Below are 18,583 nucleotides of genomic sequence, written 5' to 3'. Positions count from 1 at the left end.
TTGAGAATGCCTAAAACGTTCAGCTTTGCAATTCCCTTCGGAATTTCCCCAACCAAGTTGTTTCTACTAAGATCAGCAGAAGTTAGGGAGGAGCAGTGAGAGAGAAAAATTCACGACAGCTACTTGGAGGCCATCATTCGGGGACACTGTGCTGGTTTGGTCCTTAGTCCTGCCATGAATCGTTGAGTTTTGGGACACTACAAGAAAAGATCTCATCTATAGCATTTCACTATAGCGTTTTTTCCACAAGTGCTATGTTATAGAAGTTGGTTATTATTCTATAGCGTTTTAATTTTTGAAACGCTGTCAAAATAAAGTTACACACCAAAAATGAGAGCGGCAATGATAAAAAGAAGCGCGGGGGTTTTAAGTTTAATGAAAAACATTCTTTCGCGGCCAATATATTACAAGCTTTTTTCGGCAAAAGTCAGTCTGGTTTAATATCATTTCTCTGCAGAGACTCTGCTCGACTTACAGTCTAACCATTTCTTCCTTTTCTCAGTCACAACTCTTCGAATGACATCGGTGTCCATTCCGTCTGAGTGAACGAAAGCTCAATATGAAAGATTTCCAGAAGGGAGAGGACGACATCAATTAAACTATGACAGAGAGGGACGTAGATTGAAAGGAGGCATAGACGGTAGATGAGGGAGAGGATGAATCTGGTAAGTCCTCTGAACCTCCTCTCACTTTCTATTTTCTCTGCCTCAATGTTGTTTTTTGGTTCATATAAGGTAATTGAATTCTAGGGTTTGTCTGAAGACTTTTGGGGATATTAATTTCTGCAATCTCTTTAACCTTTCAGGTAATTTATGTGGTTTTGATAATGGGTTATATGAAAAATTTTATTCGACAAATGATAGAGATCTATTAATCAATGCTATAGGTTGTGTAGGTTGGGGATTTTTGATTGTGTAGGTTGGGGATTGTTGATTGTGTCCTGCTGTGTTGGATTGCTGCTACTTTGTTGCTAATGAATTAGTGTTCTTTTCCCAGTTGCCCTGCTGCATTGTTCCAATCACTATTTTGTATTGATTGGCATGATTCCCTTTATTTTGGATTGTCCAGTATGCCGATGTAAACTCTTTTTATTGGTCATTTGCCATTCAAGTGCATCTAATGTTATTATTCTTTTCGATCTGTATTTCTTTTGTCAAGTTACATAAGTCAACATACTGATATTCTGATTGCCACTGTGACTCTACAACTACAACCTACTAGCTTGGTAGATGCCTCCTTTTCTTATTCTCAAAAGCAGATCCTTTTGAACCACTTCTTTATGTTGTTAATCTTTTGAATATCCAATGATCAAGTGGAACCACTTTAACTTTGAAATAATTCTGTTGTTATTTGATGTAGTTAATATTTTTATTTGGTTGAAAGCCGAGACCTTGGTCTTCTCATGAGTTTGAAAGCATTTTGGTTATAGGCTTAATCTAAAGTAATCCGTGGAGTCCTGGAATTAATAATTCTTTTCTCAAGAGGTAGTGTAAGTTGGAGTATTCCTAGGGTCTATTGTGTCTGTAATTGAATGACTGAAAGTGAGAAAAATAAGAGTCAGTAAAGAGGTGAGACTTATTTTAAAGAGAAGGAGAATGAGTAAAAATTAAAATGACTTACCAAAGCTATCTAAAATGGTTTTACATTTTTATTTTTGTAAATTATTCCATGTCTTCCTTTTCATATGTTTCCCTTATTTCTCTCTTTTCTATTTCATATATATATATATATATATATATATATATATATATATATATATATATCATTCCTACTTGTTAATTTAACACTAAAACAGAAAATAATTTCACCACATGAGGCTTTTATGTGTCCATTGTAATACCAATTGCATATCTTTTAGAGCATAGGGTAATGGTATGTATTCACATTGGTCTCTAGTTTAATCAGCGTACAATATGGTATTTCCCATGGCCAGAAGCCCCATAATCTGTATTATATATTTCTTCCTTATAAATTTACTACTCGAGCTTCTTGGGCTCTATGTACATTATCACTAATCTTTTGTGTTGTACTTTCAAAATCAATGTTATTCAGGTCTTCTAGATTACTGATGATACTTAGCTTGGATTGGAAGGACAGCTTGTCCCTTTCTACATGAAATATATGTATGATAATACTCCTTTTTATTATTCATATTATTAGTTATTTTGTGCTCTTGTCTTATAATTTTATAATTTTCATTTTCGACCATCAATAGGTTTAGCCAGTGTATTTACAACACAACCTAATTAAAATGCCTCACTTACTGGGATCTGAGCAATTCTTTCTGAGGGATGATAGTATGATCTGACCATCCTGTTATCGATTTGACGAAAGCACTTCCCTCTTTGTTGTTCAAACAGAAATGGTATCACATCACTACATTAAGTATTCACTAGTGGGTGATCTTTTCTACACTAATCCTAGGGACTCTATCTCTCAATCTCCCCCAAATCCCATGATAAAAGAATAGGTCTTTAACTAGTGAAGGTAGCACAAAAGGTACATGATAATGTCGTATTAAAGGATGGGTCTTTAACTGGTGAACGTAGTATGTTCTGCTAATATATATCCATACAGGTTGAATTGGAGAAGGTTGGAATCCCAATGCAGAAGGTTGTAGGGATGTATTCGACCAATATATTACGATTGTCAAGCCCCTAGTTGTTAAGTATATGATTTGTCTTAGCTACTTTTTGACGTTACTGTTATATATTCTCCATCATACAGTCTAATTTCTGCTACAGGTGGAAGGATGGCTTCCTACTATGGAGCATAGAATCCTTCCCCACTTCCAGGTTTGATTATTTTCTCTATTTTATACTTGTCAGTTTTTTCCTTTAATGACTATATCTGCATTGTTTTCTCCATAAAGATGTCCTATAGTGTGCAAACATTCAGATGCATTATTATTTAATATTGTAGTTTGAATTTTAATTGTGCATTACCATTTGCTTTCAGTTCCTTAATAGCTCAGGTCTTCAATGTTGTGACTTCTAACTAAGGGTGTCTGTTGTGTATTGTCTATTGCAGAACTCAGCTTGTTGTATGTCTATTTGATATAACTTTGCAATGAGGCTTAGTGGCTTACGGGATAACGATGGTTTTATGTTAACTACTTTCCACTCCATCAGCCTTTTGTTTGAAACTAGTATCTAGTCCTCACACTTCTGTATAGATGAAAGAAGGCATGAGCTAGGAGTAACATATTAGTGTCTTTATAAAGGCTTTTTGTTTTTAGTATGATTTGCATTATTTGTACAAAAGGAAAACAGCTTTGGCTGAGACAATGTAGTAGTTTTTAATTTATGAATGTTAACAGATTCTATTTCGATTGCTTCTGAAATTATGTAATTGTTCATTTGTGTACTTTTGACAGCACTTAAAGATGTAGGATAGCAGGACCATTGAGTGCTATCAGATATTGTATATAGCATTTGCTAATAGCTATGACATAGGTATTAATAACATTTATTAAATGCTATTGATTGTTTAATAGCGTTTTGGAAGTGCTATTGATTGTTTAACAATACCGCTTATTAAGTGCTATTGAATCTTATACAAACGCTATAGATGCGGAATTTTTCATAGCGTTTTTGCAAACGCTATAGATGCAGAATTTTTCATAGCGTTTCTGAAACGCTATGACTGACCTTGTACCTACTATAGCTGGGGCAGACATAGCGTTTACTAAAACGCTATTGAATCCTACCATAGCGTTTTTTGAATGCTATAGATGAGACTTTATGGTGTAGTGGGAGGTCTAGGAAATACCCAATTGATATTTGGTTGTTGGCTGCAAGAATTGAAGAGTTTGAGATAGAACAAATTCAATTCCATGTATGGGAGAGGGTTTTGCAATTTGTGTTTGATTTGCTTGCTTTTGCTTCATTTATGAGATTCAGAATTGTTCTGTGAATTGTGAGGATTGTGCATCTGATTCAGGGCTTGCTTCTATTGTTGAGACAGACCCAATTTTGTTGTGAATTGTGAGGATTGTGCATATGATTCATGGATGATTAAGCATATGATTCATTAGTTGCTTCTGCGTTCTTTCTCGCTGCTCCTTAGTCCTAGACAGTGCCAAACATGATTCATGGCTTACTATAGCATAACCCAAGTTAAAGGAGTACAAGACTCTTGTAGAAATTAAGGTCGGGAGTGATAGTCTGGTGAAACAAACACCCCCTCAGTGTCTACCTTTAACCATGGTGTTGGGCGGCATTTCCAGCATACAGGAATAAATATGGGAGCTCGGGCATTTAGAGGTACTCAAAGATGGGAAGTGCAGTTGGGAGTGCCATTCTGGAGAAGTCTGGAATACGCAGGCTGTAAGTTACAGCCCTGACAATGGCTGACCTGGCACGAGGGGAGGCGCACAATTACTCAAAGCAGGGACAATTGGTAATTTCAAAATCGACGGACGTTAGAGATTAAAATCGTGGCCGTTAAGGTAAAAAATGTCTCATAAGATGACAATATAGCATTTGAGAAACCACCAGCCCACCACGTCCCTCCATTCATCTTCTATCAAATGAAGCCCCTATTGATCAACACAGCAGGGAGAGTGAAGGAAAGTGGTCGATCAAATATATATCGACAAGGTGTTCGTGAAGATCAATTTGAACGATGGTGTGGTCGAAGATCAAGAAGGCGATGAGGAAACTTTCAAATCTCACAAAATTATGCTGGAATAGAGAATTTGCGGAAATCTAACGAATTATCTCATCCCAATTTCAAGTTTTATTAGATGTGAGATTACTAGGTAGAAGTGATCCTTGGTAATCAAACCCAGAAACGAGGTTTGTATGAGTGGAGTGTGTGCAAGTATAAATGGTTACGAAATCTATCCCATTTACTCATAGATAACAGGTTGTAACGAAATCTGTCACCGACCTTTGGGTGTTGGATTTGCTCACACAATCATCAATTTTGCTGAAATGGAATTTGGGTATAACTGAACTTGGATATAAGCCTGCAGAACAGCTCTGCAACGACCTTGCTTGATTACTTCTGAGAACCCATAGGTAGGTGATTTCTATACTAGAATTATGAGGACAAATTGATTGTGGGTGTAAATCATTCTCGCCCTTTGTTAATTTATATGAATCAAATCAATCTAATACCTTGGAATCAATTTAGAACAACATATGAATTAACTCAATCTCATCTCCATCTTCTTTCTACTAGTTTGTTCCAATTATAGTGAAAATGATGGATCAAATATGGAGACGTGTAAGATATAATCACATCCAAACTGAATTGTATGACGTCGGAGATTGAAATGACATGAGATACTATTTCTTTGGTTTTGGATGCTCTGCAATTTTATCAGGGATGGGTTGGATTTATATCTCTTCTTTAACCTCCATCTAAGAGCAACTCCAACAGCTTCCCCATAAATTTTGTATTATAGGGAACCAAAAGTCAAAGCTTTAGCTATTTTTTCTTCTCTAACTCCAACAGATTCCCTATTTTGCAGCAATCTCTAAAATCTCCATAATTCTTCCTTAAATTTTGGAGTTTGCTGTAAATATAGGGAATTTGATTTTCTCTCTCCTCACTTTCTCTAAAATAGAGATAGTTATAGGGAATCTGTTGGAGCAAAAGAGGCTTATTTTTCTCTAAAGTAGAGAAAAATCAAAATATAGGGAATCTGTTGGAGTTGCTCTAAATCAAAACCAAACCCAAACTACTTATAGAAAGGACCTAATACAAGGAGAAGAAACAGAAGCCAAAGAAGAAGAAAAGTTGAGAGAATAGAACTAGAGAAGGGGAAGAAAGGAGAAGCTGATCTGGGAACCAAAAACGCTGGATTTGGTATAGAATAGGAAGAAGGCCAAAAGTGAATCACATGAGTAGAACACTAGAACATAAGGCAATATGTGGAATTAAAAGATAAGGAGAGGATCAGTGTCCCCCTTGATCTGTGAATAGGCTACAAACCCATCGATTTTTTTACCGCAACGCCCGTAATTTTTAGCTCATAACGTCTGTCAGTGGGCAATTACCGATTACCCCAACTTATACCAAATATGTGGATATGCTTGCGCCACCTATTCCCTTGACAGTGGCCGTAACCTACGGCCTGCGTATTCCCTCCCAATCAAACATTCAAACAAAAGAGGAGGCTGGGAGGAGGCTGGAATGTGCAGGCTGTAAGTTATGGCTACTGACAAGAGGAGACGTGGTGTTAGGAGAGCCACAATTTCATACAAATCAGGGGCATTCGGTAATTTCGCATCGATGGAAGTTTGGGGGTAAAACTGATGGCTGTTAATGTCCAAAATTTCTGAGGGACTTAGTTAGACGACAAGATAGTAAGTCTGTGTTATTTAAGCCAGCCACCACATCTCTGCTTATCTCATCGACCAAATGAGTTCATCAACCCACCATGGCTTATTCTCTGCAGAAAGCACATCTCATCGTCATATTAGACTCTTCTACTTGTTATGGAAACAATGAACATCCACTGCTTCAAACACAAAAACACTCAAGGGTAGCAAAAACCCATATCAGAATCACTCAAGAAATTGCCAATTTTGAAAGGGAAATTCAGGAAAACCCATCACAAATGAGAAACCAAAGCACCCACTAAGAATCTGAATCACTTTGGGTGGACTCAAAGTTAAATCCTAAGCTGCTCTGAATATTAATAAAAAAATATTTCACTTTATTGACTGGTTATCCCACGCCTTCGTTAATTGCAACTAAGCCCCAATTTCAATAAAGATCATGCATTCAATACTTAGTTTGTTTTGAAAGTGATTGAATTTGGGTAAAGAAAGAAAATCCAAATGGTGGGGATGGTGGTGATCATGTGTATTCGACCCGCTACAAATTTCTTGTTCTTGATCGGGAGAACGTTCTTCAGTCAAAAATACAATAATCAATTATAGTTGATGGTCATAAATCTGGGTTTGGATCATCAACAAAAGATCTGGGTTATAGAATAGTGCAGAGGTCGTGGTAATCCAATACTCAATTATAGTCATCAATAACAAAAGATCTAGATCTCGACGGATCTTTCATTCGATGGAATACTGAATAAGGTGAAAACTACTGAAAACAACGGCCCAATAGATTAACGCAAAAGTATTAACGATCGGGTTCACGAGGTGGAAGCAAAACAGATCTAAATCCTTGCCAACAAGGGTCCTAAGCATTTCTGGAGAAAGTGGTTTGCGGTTGATGATAGGCGAGCGAGGAGAGGACGATGAAATTTTTTTTACCCTAATAAATAACAGCGCATGGAATTATCAATATTGCCCCTCCTTTATAACGTCCGTTGGTTGCGTAAGTTGCAACTATTGTATTCCAGAGTTCTTCGTTAGTATGTTACTATGGAATTTAAGGACTTTATTGTCAAGTTCTAATTGGCTAAACAATAGTTGCTCTCTCTCTCTCTCTCTCTCTCTCTGTCTCTCTCTCTCTCTCATTGTTATATTGGGCCACTAATCCAACCAGAAATGCACCAGACCTTTGTAGTTCGAACAAATTATCTAGCACAGTATGTGGCTATGTGCCCTATTTTAAGTATCCAAATGAGGAGTGAGACTTGTGTAGCATGTGCAGCCACGCGAACAGTTTGGAAGCTGTTAACTTCCATCAAACAACCATTCAACCTCTGAAGTAGGTACTCAAAAGAAAGTTAGGTACCCCCTTCCCGATTCTGACATTTAGTTTTCACCCATACAAATAACTACGCCAGTAAGATTCCATATGCACAATTGGATGAGTTCTGTAATTGGATTTGATGTGAGGCGAGTGTATGCATGCTCTGATCGACAGTAAGTTTGGCATGAAGATGGGTGTGCTTGGTCCTTGGCTTCTGTGTGGGTTGCTCTTGCTCATTTGCATAGTTGAAGGGCATGTTCATTACTATGACTTTGTAGTAAGTATACCCATATCTTGTCCAGTTTTCATTGTTGACATGGCCGGCCCTGAGAGATCGATTCGGGTGGTCCAGGCTAATTATGAAATATTGTTGTTCCATGCACATGCTTCAAGTGGTTTTTTTTTTTTTGTCAGTAGTCAAAATTCTGCTGTAAGAACTCAACACTAAAATCAGGGGAAAATGTTGATGTAAGATGAAACTGAAAATTATTGAAAAACTTGAGAAGATGCATACTTGGGGAGATACTCCAAATCTCCGATGCATTAAGAAACTTCAAAGTTTGTTTGGTTTACACATAATAATACATCACATAGTAAATAATGAAATACTTAAATTCGTGTTTGCCGGTGGAAATTATGGCTAAAAACATTTCTTTAGGGCATCTCCAACTCTTTTGTCAGAAGCCATAGTCATTTCATGAATTTGATATCCTTAGTGTCATTACTATTCATTTAGATAATGCATCTCCAACCCCTTTTAATCGAAAGTCATTACATTTTTAGAATTTTAATCATTCTAGACAATTATTTAACTATAATATGAATTTATATATCATACATAATTATTTTATATAATATATCGTTATTAATTAAGTAAACGATGGGGTTAGCATAATATTAATAGATGATAGGGCCACCTCCTCTCCCACACAAACCATTTTGACTTTCATGCTACTGTTTGCTCAAAAATTGTCTCGGCCGCTTGTCACTGGGCCGAGGTCTTCTTTGGCTTACACGTGTCATTCTGGAGTGGTGACGTGTGCGTTGGCGTGCCAACTCGCGGCCGGTACGTAGGCCAAGCGAGGTTTTGTTCTAGATTGTAGATCGTGCGCTGATCTTACTTCTGATAAGTTGATTGTGGGCCGAGGAAGGATCGATCTCTGCCGCGGGGTTCTCTCTGCCTTGAATGCAAGGACTTTAGCACAGATCGACCTTAACTAGCCGCAGTCTTCGTGCTGTGTAACTCGGTGATTGAGGTGAAAGTGATTCTTTTTTTGTGATTTTATATAGAGTAAATGACGTAAAGTAAATAACAACAAATAAATAGCATAAACGAAAGTGCAGAAATGTAAATGTGCAACAACTAAAGTGCAGGAAGATAAATTGCTTGAATGTAAAGAAAGTGAAAAGATAGACACGTAAAGATTGATAAGTGTTGTTGAAATGTATTGAGATAAAATTTGTGTAATCGCGTAGAGCGTTTGGTCGAGGACCTCTAACAATGAATCCTATGGTCCTTTTTATAGTGAAGCAAAACCACTGAATGAAGGAAAAGAAACAATTTAAGCCTTTACAGTTAAGACCGCATTGATTACAAATAGAACAGTATTCATGTTTGTGATATCATTATCAATGATTAATTCTATCATGAATAATCAATCAGGTCTGGTAACTGATGATTGGCAATAACACCTCCTAATGCTCATTCAAGTTAATTGCCCCAAACTTCGGTAACGTTTTTTCCTAACAATCGACCTCTTTGATGATTAGCCACGGTCATTCATTATGACTTGTGGATCTGCTGTCATTCATTAAACTTTGTGATTTACTTGATTTCTTTCGATTTAATAGTGGCTTTCTGAACACGTTATTTTTAGTCATCAATTTGACAATAAACATTTAATGTGCAAAAATTGATGCGCTTGAAGCAAGCGCATAATTTAACCCTGAAAATATCGTTAGTAGTATAAGCAAATAGGGATCGTTCTATTCCGGGGATTGAGGGTACACCTGTCATTGTGAAACAAATAAAGAAAAGTATTATTTACAAAAATAAAATAAAGAATAAATATATAGAAGTGAACAAAAATAAGGGGGGGGTTTAAGATTTATAGAATTGAAAATTAAAATAAATAAAATAAAGAAAATATAAAAACACATGTACAAGAATGAAACATAAGAAACAAAGATCAAAACCAATTCCATATGAATGAAATCCAATTACAATTCCTATAGTTGATTATCTAATGTCATGAGAAATAAGTTGACCATGTGAAACGTTAATAAGCAAATGATTTCCCATATTTTACTTTCCTTGAATAATTGATCTAAGTGAAAGCACCTAAATCAATCCTATTGAACATGCAATCATAGTTTAGAAAACTAGCTAATCAAGAACACATTCAATGCATGAAGAACAAAGAAAGGATGTCAACCAAAGTGCACAACCTAGTATGAAAAAGTTCATCAATTTGCAATCCTCCTTAATTGATTTCAACTTTTGTCCAAAGCCTTTACTACTTATGAAATAGGTTCACAAAACTATTAGGTGAATTGTTTACCTAATTCTAGCACCAATTACATGCATATATCCCAAGTTGGCCACCAAAGAACACATACATATAAGAGTTTTCTATAAACCAAAATCAATTAAGCAATCTCACATAAGCAACATAGAAATCAACACAAAGAAATTACAACTTTATTTCAAAACATATAAACGGGCTTTAAACTTTTCCCTTAACATTATTTGTTAACTAGAATTCATAGTCTTACAAAATCAAACAAAGAAAACAAGAGAAATGATATAATACACCTTGAAAGATGAATGATAAAGCCTTGAGACGAAGAACTTGAAGATCCTTGAAAGCAAGCAATCTTCTAGGGACGACACAAGGGTGGATGGCGGTTAGGAAATTGATGTATTGCATGGCTTCTCTTTCTCTTGGCTTGAAAATGAAGAACAAGAAAACTAGAGAATGAAAAAGAAATATGGAGAGGAAATGGAGAGACAAGGAGATGGAATGGATGAAGGAATTCTTTGTGTCTTTGTTTTTGCCTCTATTTATAGGCTTCCAAGCAACACTATTTGGCCTTTAAACAAATCATAATGGTTTAGGTTTGAGCACTTCAACACTTAGTGGATTTGTTAAGTGAGAGCACTTAAACACTTAGTGGATTTGTTAGGTGAGAGCACTTTCTCTTCCTTTATTCCTTTAATTTTTATCTCCACTAAGAACTCAGATTTAGCCTTTGACTTCTTCATATGAAATTATCCACCATGAGTGTAGATTACTGTGGTAAAATTTCAGAATCTATTGCCATGTGGTTGGGCCGGAAATGCTGCTGGACCTCTTACAGGTCCAGTTTTCCAGTTTTGCTTCTGCAGAAAATTGGACTGATTGTTTGAAGGCCTTCCACTTCTATCTGGATCTTGCACTCTTCATATGAAATGTTCCTTTGGGTGTCTAGAATGGATCTGGAAGGTTTCAGCTCATTTGAAGTTCATTTGATCAGGCGGCCGCTCATTCTTCTTTGCTTGGCTTGGTTTCTCCTCGCCGGAGTAGGAATATGTGTAAAATTGATCTTTTAGTACATTTCACTTTCATCTACTCCAATTTACCTTCATCTTTGCTCCCCTTGGTGTTCGCAAGCTCCTCTTTCCATTTATGAGTTTATTTCCACTTTTTAGCTCGGAGGTCCTGAAAATAGAAACTAATAAGAAAAATAGAAACTTTCCTAAAATGAAAAATGGCAACTTTCCTAAACTGAAAATGGAAACTTACTAAAAATGATAAATAGAAACTACAAAAATATAAACTTTCTACAAATAGGAACTTTCCCAATCAAAGAATGGAAACTTTCCTAAACAGGGTTTTAATAAGGAAATAACGCAAGAAATGTAGGGAAATGCAGTTAAAACGTCGCATTAAAATGCTCCTATCAAATTCCCCCACACTTAGCTTTTGCTAGTCCCTTAGCAAAATCACACTAAGACACACACTAAGATTCAACGAAAATTAAAGACTCTACAAAAACAATGACTCTATTGCCCTTCAACTTTTGTCTCAACAATCTCTTACTTTCACAACACCAAGATTAGCACTCAACCAAAATTCAATGTTAGGCATTCGAGAGTTAATTGAAACACATAATTTACACATACTCAAGTAGGACTTGGTTGTAACAATGGTGGTGGGTTCTGTTAAGCATGTTTCAAATAAGTATGATCCATAACCTCACAAGGTATATCCAATCGTTCTTCTCTCAGAATTCGAGGCAATGCTTAAAATCTTATAATCACTCATGTATATGTGAGAGAACATATTTAAAGGCATTCAAGTAGCTCACATATATAAGAAACGAAAAGCACTTTGTGAATATTTTTTTTCTTCAAAAGATCTCATGAAGGATACTAATTACTTGCACAGATGGACCCAAGTCATAGGTTCAACTCTTGTAACTCATCTCCACATCAAGGGCTGTCCCATCTTAAGGATCAAGAAGGTCTTCTCAAAGGTTGTAATGGGGCTAAGGCTCAAGGTTTAAAGAACCGAAAGGTAAGGATTTATCAAAGTGTCCTAAAAACCTAGCAGAGCACATGTAGATGTAGAGACCTCAAGAAAACCACCAAGGCATTGCAAAAACGTCACTTTCCCTAGAGGTAACATAAAAGGGCCTAATATCTTCATGCTGGGCCCAATCTTCGTTGTAAACTTCCCTAGAACTATAGTGGAATGGACAAAGGCCAAATTTTTCTGTAGTGGGCCTTCAGTTCAAAGTAAACTCCAAAATCACTAAGTATGGGGGACTAAAATCCATAAACATTTTTCTTTCTTTTCTTTTCTAGCCGTACACAATTTTTTCTTTTCTTTTCATTTTTCACGGCTTTCACATATTTTTTTCTTTATGGACAAGTCTACCCCCACACTTGAACTTTCACCTCTTCTCAATTTTCATCCTTAGCACCAAACCCACGTAGTATATCTCAAAAGATAGCTCCACTAAGTTCTTAGAACAAAGGGTAGGGTTGTAACTATACTAAGCTTCATGGTTAAGGGTTTTAAGGGTGATGAATGAAAAGGCTTAATGTAGGCTCAAATTGGCTTATCTAGGGGGGTCCCACGACGGGCACAAATAGGGACACAAGTTTATATGGCAATGGTGGTAATTCCTAGGGTGCCTCTATCCTTTCCAGAATCAGGGCCATGTATTGATATAACGTTTCAACAAACACAAGAGTGAATTCTAGCATTCTCTAGTCCATTAAACTTAATCTATGGCAAGCAATCAATCAAAATGAAAGAATAATGAGATCATCAAAACATCGCCAAGAAATTAAGAATATGTTTTTCATTTGTCACTCCAAGAAAAAGGGACATGGGCTCAAATATCTCACATGGGCTTTATGAATCAAAACTCATCTTAGCATGCTCATATTTTCTGTACCAAAGTCACGAAATCCATATCCACTACAAGGCACATATTTTTCATATATCTCAATTTACCAAAGAATACCATTTTAAAGTCATCTCAATTTGTGATCATCTTTTAATCATGATTTCAGAGATATAGAATCATCCTAGACAGTTGAAAGGGCATCCTAAGACTCAAAACAAAAACAAAAGCAACGAATTTTTTTTTCAACAATTTAATTTAATTTCAACACTTAGGTACGGGAACAGGGAGTCTCGATGTGCAATGGGACTGAAACAGCTACCCTTTTTCAAGACTATGTTTAATCCAATATACCTTAGTGTATCACAACATTTTCTTTTGTTAAACACATTTTTTTTTCTTTTTTTTTCTTTATATACTAACTACTAAAAACACAATAAAGCAATAATCCGTCCCTCATACTTAATTCATGCATTGTCCTCAATGTATAAACAAATATAAATCATGCAAACCATAAATCAAGCATAGAAGAGAAAATGAACACAACGAAACCTAAAACAACTTAAAATTTAAGAAAATAAAATAGAAGGAAGAGTTCAAGAAAGCAAATCTGCGTTTGATGGTTCCACCACAGCTACAGTTGAAATGGGTTGCCTCCCATGCAGCTCTTAATGTTTAAAGTCTTTCAGCCTAGACTTGTACCTCCATTTACTCCTTTGGAGGAGCGGTGTGCGGGCGAGTGGCAGCCCTCTTGCTGGTTTCAGCCTCCTGAGGAGGGTTCTCATGGTGTGATGCAGTATCGTCCTTGCGAGGAAACCCACACTACACCAATTTTTCAATCAGACGACAGTTTTTCACTGTCGTCTAATAATAAGCATTGCTGTTGTCTATCTCAATGCCGTCTGATACATGAATCAGACAATACCACAAAACTGTCGTCTGACAAAGTTTACTACAACAGCAGCTACTACACTGTCTGTTGTCTGAATACCACGAAGAACAACAGCAATTGGTATCAGAACTCTTGTGCAAAGTAATTTCAGATGGCAGACCTTGGAAGAATATTGATGTGTAATGAATATTTAGAGAACATTGATTTGTACAAAAACTGTTGTCTGAATGAAGCTTGTAGATCAGCAATGTAATTGAATACTATTGACTGACTTTGAACAAGACAACAGGAAAACTATTAAAGCTATTGTGTGTCATTGCTTCAGACAACAGTTTTTTCTTTCTTTTTTCTTTATGTTCATTTGTTAGACAATGGTTTGCAATTGGTATTGAATTGTCTAAGATAGAAAAGAAGATATACATTGTGTAGAATTGAACAACATATCCTTGATTCCAAAAACCATTTCATTCCATCAGCAGTATTCATCCTAACATTTACACAGGAATTAAGCTTGCCCAAGTGCCTATATCTATTTCATTAGCTAAACAAGCTTTCAAGTTTCATGAGCTTTACATCATAATAAAAAAGAATGCAATTTGCTCGATCTCCCAAGATAGTTGTAAACAAAATCATTGCAAGCTTGAAGCCCATTCCTTTAGTATTGTACCACTAAGATAGTTGTAAGCAAAATCACTGCAAGGAAAGAAAAGTAGATGCAATTAATAAACTGTCAAGACAAGTTACAAATGTAGATCATAATCAATTTCCACCTCTTGCGAACTGTTATCATGTAGAAGAGATGTAATAGTTACAAATATGCACTAGTTTATAACAGTTCTAAGTGTACAAATGCAGCAGATACAATTTGATGTACCAATTATCTTGTTCTCCGGCTAGAGTTCTCACATCCAAAAATCCTACACATAATACATTGCAGCTTATAAATGACATAATCTTAACAGGAAATTGAGACAGCTATATTATGTACCTGAACCAATATATAAAAGTCAATGAAACTAGGATAAAAAATAGAATCCACACACACAAATTTGTTTTAGTTTCAGTAGTTTCATAAATGATGTGCCATACTATATCCCTCAACAAAAACATAAACACAGAGCCAGAGCAAAGCCTTAAAAAAATCAGAAGCATACCAGTATCAAAACTAGGAAAAAAAGAGGGAGTAGCACAAGTGTGAGTGGGAGCAGCCAACAGGTGCTTCTGCCTTGATATCTAAATTGAAAATTACAAGGAAAAAAAAAAGGTGCTGATGTCAGAACTCAATAAGACTATTGAATAATAACAAATATATGAACAGAAAGTCATAACAACAAAAATGCATCTTTGGTTTAATGTAAAAATGAATTTACGAATGCAATGAAATTAATCTATGATCTCATCAACAATATCTAGTTTGGTCAGAGAAGGTATCTATATAACAATTATTATGCAATGCATCATGCACTAACAAAGAATGGCTTCCTCATAAAACAAATTTCAATGAACTAAATTGTCCCGAAAGAAAAATATGAAACCAGCAGATAGAATAGCTTTAGTGTCCGTATTAGACCAGAAGGCAACTTCTATTCACAGAAATTATAAATCATCAAGGTTGGCAACTTCAGTACATCCGCAAGATCCTGCATATGTGTAATTATGCATGCATTATCTAGCATTAAAACTTGGTTATATAGTATTCAAGCTTGTTAGCTTCAGTAGATTCCCAGGCATTTCTATATGCATTCACATAGATGAACATGCATGAGCTACATTTATGTAAACTAATATGCACGTATACCTGTGAGACATCAATTATCTACCTTCATGTTAAAACCAGCATCTTATATCCATTAGACTATTGTTTCATTTAGCATACTTAAGGCTGAGATTGCCTTTTTCGACCATAACAAAAGTCCATGGAACAGCAAGGCCACTTACTATCATTACTGGGCACCTCCATACAAACCCATATAAGTCATGAAACAAGTAACATGCCTCTGAGTTTAAACAGAAAAGAAAATCAAATAGACAAAGTTTCTAAACCACAAACCAAAATATCTGGAGAAAACCAATATTTGAACCAAACAGTAAGAACAAAAATCTTCTGCTGATGAGACAACCAGTACACTTTATGAATTCCTAACTTTTCTTTCTTTTAGGCCAGACATACTTACATACTTTTGACTATTATTTCACGTGAATCTGGCAGCAATTGACTCTCCAATCGACATTGTGCATTGAGGGTTCTCCACCTTGAGGAGGCCTCTCATTATCGATCCTAATATCCAACAAAACAACAAAGTTGAATTGCAAAACCAGATAAAAGTGGAAAGAGCAAGAATTTTTCAATTAAGACCAAAATTAAATCATCCAAAGGATTAGATCACCGTAGACTGAACTGGGCATCAGAAAAAAGAATATGAGGTGTAAGCAACCAAAACAAAGTCGAGTGCTTCCCTAACCAAAATCCAATAAAATCTACAATTAACAATAAAATAAAATGACAAAATCAAGTAAAACTACCTTGGTGGTTACTCGGTAGGAGAAGTAGGCCTGCGCGCCATTGCCCAATTACACAGAAACAGTAATAGAGACTGAGAAGAACGGCTGCGATGACGGCGATCCAAGGGCTCCCCAATATATTTGTCTGCTACTCTATTCAACCCAATTGCAATTAAGATCAGCCCAAACTCAAATTTACAAACAATTCATAAAATCAAGGCCAAATTGGGGAAGGGAGAGTGGTAGATTGTAATTACCGTGACAAACGCGAGCTTCGGGATCGAGGCCAAACCTTTGAAAGGGTTCGATGATGAACTGCTTCTTGCCGGGCTGAGGGGGCTGGGTCTTTTCGCTGGACAAATTGTTGGGCTGGCATGGCGGCTGTCGTCGTAAATGTCAGAGTGGTTGTGGTAGCATTGGGAGAGCCAGAGGTCGTCCATACCAACCAGAGAGATTGGATCTGAGAGAGGTTTACGATGATGGGCCCTTCCCCCTTCCTTGTGCGGCCGCCCTCCCGAACACCTGACGCTCAGATCTAATCTTGTTCAGCATAAGAGAGAGAGATAAGAGGCAGATGACTGGCAATTTGGGCGAGGATAAAGAGAAGAAGATCGAGAAAGAGAGATATAGAGGTATATGAATTCGTGAGAGGGAAATTAGAATTCGTGGTCTGGTCATCTCGATCGACGGAGGAGTGGCTGGGTTTTGTTCTTCATTGCCTAGGCTATCTTTTGGTGGTGGCGGTGTCAAAAGACGACATACGGAAGTCGAGCTTTCCGGCGTGACAGAGAGAAGATGAGAGGAAAGGGGAGAGAGAAAGAGAGAGAGAGGTCTGCGGCCCGAGCGAGGAAGAAGGAGCAAAGGAGGAAAGACTATAGGTTTACATTTCCCTTATATACTGCTCAAACATTTCACCAAAATTTGATCGAACGGAGGGAAGTGAAATTTGAAAATTTAATGAAGTGTTAAAAGCCAATTCTTGGGCGCCAACATATATATTGAACCCTAAAACTCACACAACATAAACTCAAGTGCATTGTCTGAAAAAGAATGGCACAACAGAAAACTAAAAACTGTTGTGTGAATCAAAACAGTCACACAACATCTTTCAGCAGGCATTGACTTAAAGGATATCAGACAACAGACACCTAATAACAGTTGTGTGATTGAAAATAATCAGACAACAGCAAAAATCAACCATTGTATAAATGAACCTTAGACAACATCACATAATAACTGTTGTCTGAATGAATTAATTCAGACAACATCAAAAAATTCAACCATTGTCTGAAATGCTATTGCACAAGAGCCAAGAAAAAACTGTTGTTGGATTCGAAAACTTAGACGACAGAATATTTCTTGCTGTCGTCTGATTATTTCAGACGACAGTTAAAATGTTTGCTGTCGTCTGATATGTGTTGTCTGATTCCGAAATTGGTGTAGTGCCAGGAGGATAACTCTGTAAGTTATTGACTTCCTGAGCAAGCTTGTTTATTGCAGTGTGACAGCGGATCAAAGAGAAGTTCATATCAGAGATGTAATCGATCATGCATGTGACTCTCCAATCTGTCACCATAATACCATCGCGGAGAGAGGAGTGCAAATCATCAATCGAATCAGACAAGCTTTCCAGGGTGGCCACAGGTCGAGGAGCACTAGCAGCTGGTGAGGAAGAAGACTCTCCGGGATGCAATCTGGGAGAGCGACGAGGCAGAGGAGGGGGACTGCGGGTATGCTCACGGATAGGATGATGGTCCCCTGGACGAGTAAGCCCAGCTCTAGTGGCTGCTTGACGACCTTCTTCTTCCAAAGAGAGAACACGACGTTGATTTACGCCCCTGCGAGGGGTAACCTTGGTTCGAGCCATGAGGAAGTAGAAGGAATTTGAAACTGCATGCTTAGACAAACCTTAGTAAAATATGGAGGAGACAAAAAAAAGGATGTATATGTAAAGCACAAAATAGGGTAGAAATCTCAACAGGCACACGGTTTTAACAAAGCTTCTCCGGGAAGGAGAAGAGTTATGACAGTTCACGGCCCAAGAAACTCCCCCACGTGTAAATATTCCTTTATTTTCCTGGATTTACGGCATGCTTTCGGCTATAGCTTGTCTGTCACAGCTCCTCGAGATTCGTTTGATTCCCCCACACGTCCTTTCTTTTCCTTGATTCACTACAA

The 18,583-nt window shown here is 36.9% G+C and overlaps 1 protein-coding gene and 1 long non-coding RNA gene across 5 annotated transcripts in view; one reads left to right on the top strand and one right to left on the bottom strand.

The window, feature by feature from the left end:
- The first annotated feature begins 7,647 nt into the window (after nucleotides 1–7,647).
- LOC112184770 (laccase-14) overlaps nucleotides 7,648–18,583 on the top strand; it is a 47,308-nt gene continuing 36,372 nt past the window's right edge. Inside the window, exon 1 of the mRNA XM_024323009.2 lies at nucleotides 7,648–7,891. Coding sequence (XP_024178777.2) covers nucleotides 7,769–7,891 — 123 coding nt within the window. The 5' untranslated portion in view covers nucleotides 7,648–7,768. The remainder of the gene's footprint in view (nucleotides 7,892–18,583) is intronic.
- Nucleotides 14,314–17,451, bottom strand: LOC112185376. 4 transcript variants are annotated; one of them, XR_002930224.2, is made up of 6 exons: nucleotides 16,663–17,451; nucleotides 16,427–16,558; nucleotides 16,078–16,181; nucleotides 15,058–15,136; nucleotides 14,778–14,820; nucleotides 14,314–14,596 (listed from the first exon to the last, which is right to left on the bottom strand). It is a non-coding gene; the product is annotated as an uncharacterized LOC112185376 (long non-coding RNA). The 4 variants fall into 4 exon arrangements; XR_002930221.2 differs by having other exon boundaries at nucleotides 16,082–16,181; nucleotides 16,663–17,449; XR_002930225.2 differs by lacking the exon at nucleotides 14,778–14,820 and having other exon boundaries at nucleotides 16,663–17,446.

This window comes from Rosa chinensis, chromosome 2 (assembly GCF_002994745.2).
Source record: "Rosa chinensis cultivar Old Blush chromosome 2, RchiOBHm-V2, whole genome shotgun sequence".
NCBI classification, from domain to species: Eukaryota; Viridiplantae; Streptophyta; class Magnoliopsida; order Rosales; family Rosaceae; genus Rosa; species Rosa chinensis.
The sequence above is the reverse complement of the archived record's forward strand: the minus strand, read 5'-3'. Positions and strand labels throughout refer to the sequence as shown.